The sequence below is a fragment of the Pundamilia nyererei genome, unplaced genomic scaffold, assembly GCF_000239375.1.
Source record: "Pundamilia nyererei isolate P.nyererei 1_Seehausen unplaced genomic scaffold, PunNye1.0 scaffold00076, whole genome shotgun sequence".
Classification (NCBI taxonomy): Eukaryota; Metazoa; Chordata; class Actinopteri; order Cichliformes; family Cichlidae; genus Pundamilia; species Pundamilia nyererei.
In genome coordinates, this window is record NW_005187477.1 from 2832046 (window position 1) to 2833940 (window position 1895).

A 1895-nucleotide genomic window follows, 5' to 3' on the forward strand; every position below is an offset into this window, starting at 1 on the left:
TGTAAGAGCCAAAGTCAATGTTTATGTTTTTCCTTTTTGTTTTGGTGGCACAGGTGTATAGCTTTACCTGCGTCTCAGGTGATGGTATGTGGGTGTGGTCACAGTCTATTTACCTGATGTCGGTGTTCGCAGCAGGTGTGTTGGGTGAGTGGTTTGTGGGCAAACTTTTCTGTTGACTGTCATTTTTTGGCACACCAGTTAATCCATGTGCTATTTGTAAATTGATTGAAAGCGCAAATGTTTGTTTTTGTTTTGTTCTTAAAATAAATGCGCAAAGTACAAGTTCGACTCATTATGGATTATTGGAGGCGCGACACAGGGACACAACCAGCTCAGCCGGCCGCGGCTTTATTTACGGATGAAAGTCGCAACAAGTAACTATATAATTAATTGGCCAACATTGGTCATTATTTACTGTATTTGCAGACAGAGTTACAGACTCTCTCTCAGACCACAGACTCATCATACAAGTCAGAGCTTTATAGAAAAAAGTTGTTTTCAAAATTGGAGTTCAAGTTATTTTTACTTCCAGTAGTGTTGACGTGCTACAGGTCAGGAACAGGATTTGTTTAAATTGTCATTGTAAGTGGGCTAAAGCAGTTAAAGTCGTCTAACATACATGTAAACGCTGTAATGTGATTATTTTAATAAACATGTAACTTGGATGGATTCGTGCTGGCGTGACCACAGTGCTCACGTCTGCTGTTGCTCAGGGAGTTTGTGTGTTCGCTCAGACACGTGAAACATTAGAGGGAACGTTGGTCAGAGCTGCTGCTGGTCCTGCTCTGGCTTCATAAGCACACAGCAGAGGCTGAGCTATGCAGAGTTACAAACAAGTACATTCTGTAAGTGAGCAGAGGGATGTTAGTGTCATGACCTTTGTGTGCGCAGGAGGCTTTTTCAAAATGATACGATTCATGAAGCTCTGTGTGAGGTCAGATCAGAATCAGACATGTGACAGCGTGACGCTAACCTCACCCAGGTAAAAGTCACGACCACGAGTAACCTCTGACCCCTCCCTCCCTCTCTGTGCTTCCAGTTAGCCTATCAGGTGGTGGAGCTGACGCAGCAGATAAAAATCAAAGACGGCGTTCTGGAGGAGCAGCATGCCAGGTGAGTAACACACCTGAGACTGTCAGCTCACCAGTCAGGTGTAAAAACCTGCTGCAGGTGAGTTCAGGCTGAGGTCAGAGAGCAGGAGGAGGAGGAGCCTCGTTCTAGTTTTCCTTGTTCATTCGCTGAGTAGAAATATCGACTCACAGCTGAGCTCAAACTGCACTTTAGATCAGACTCTGCTGCTCGTCCACCGGGGGGCGCTGCGCCATCTGGCAATAATTCAAATATCTGAACCATCTGAAATTATTTTTAATAAAAGAAAAAAATCAGATTCTTTACTCTAATATTCAAACATTTAAATATATTTTATCCTTTTTGTCAAAACACAGCAAACCTCTTTATTATTTTATGTTTTTATTTGAAATGTGTTCTTCAAATCTTGTAAACTTTAGAAAAACATCCATATTCTAGTCTCAGGTGTTTGCCTCCAGTGTTTGTGTGCGCAGCTCCATGACACGTCATACTGGTGTGACCTACTCTTTCCTCCACCTTCAGGCTGCTGCAGGAGCAGCGTTGCCTGTCGCGAGTGTCTGATGCTCATCAGGAGCTGCAGGCACAGGTGGAGCAGGTTCAAGGGCAGAACACGGTGCTGAAGGTGGAGTACGACACTCTCCTGGAGCAGCAGAGAGCAGCGGAGGCGAAACTAAGGCAGGAGACGGTCAGAGGGGAAGAACTGCTGGCCAAGGTGATGAAGCGGAAAAACCAGGCCGCAGCTCGGATGAACAGCCACAACGAACGCCGCTCCAGGTACCTGAAAGCACCACTCACACCTGTTCATC

The 1895-nt window shown here is 45.2% G+C and overlaps 1 protein-coding gene across 2 annotated transcripts in view; it reads left to right on the forward strand.

Annotated features, from left to right (window-relative positions):
- atg16l2 (ATG16 autophagy related 16-like 2 (S. cerevisiae)) overlaps positions 1–1895 on the forward strand; it is an 18610-nt gene that overhangs the window by 8656 nt on the left and 8059 nt on the right. For both annotated transcript variants that reach the window (XM_005737508.1, XM_005737509.1), the window contains exons 4-5: positions 1040–1113; positions 1612–1863. In XM_005737508.1, coding sequence (XP_005737565.1) covers positions 1040–1113; positions 1612–1863 — 326 coding nt within the window. The remainder of the gene's footprint in view (positions 1–1039; positions 1114–1611; positions 1864–1895) is intronic.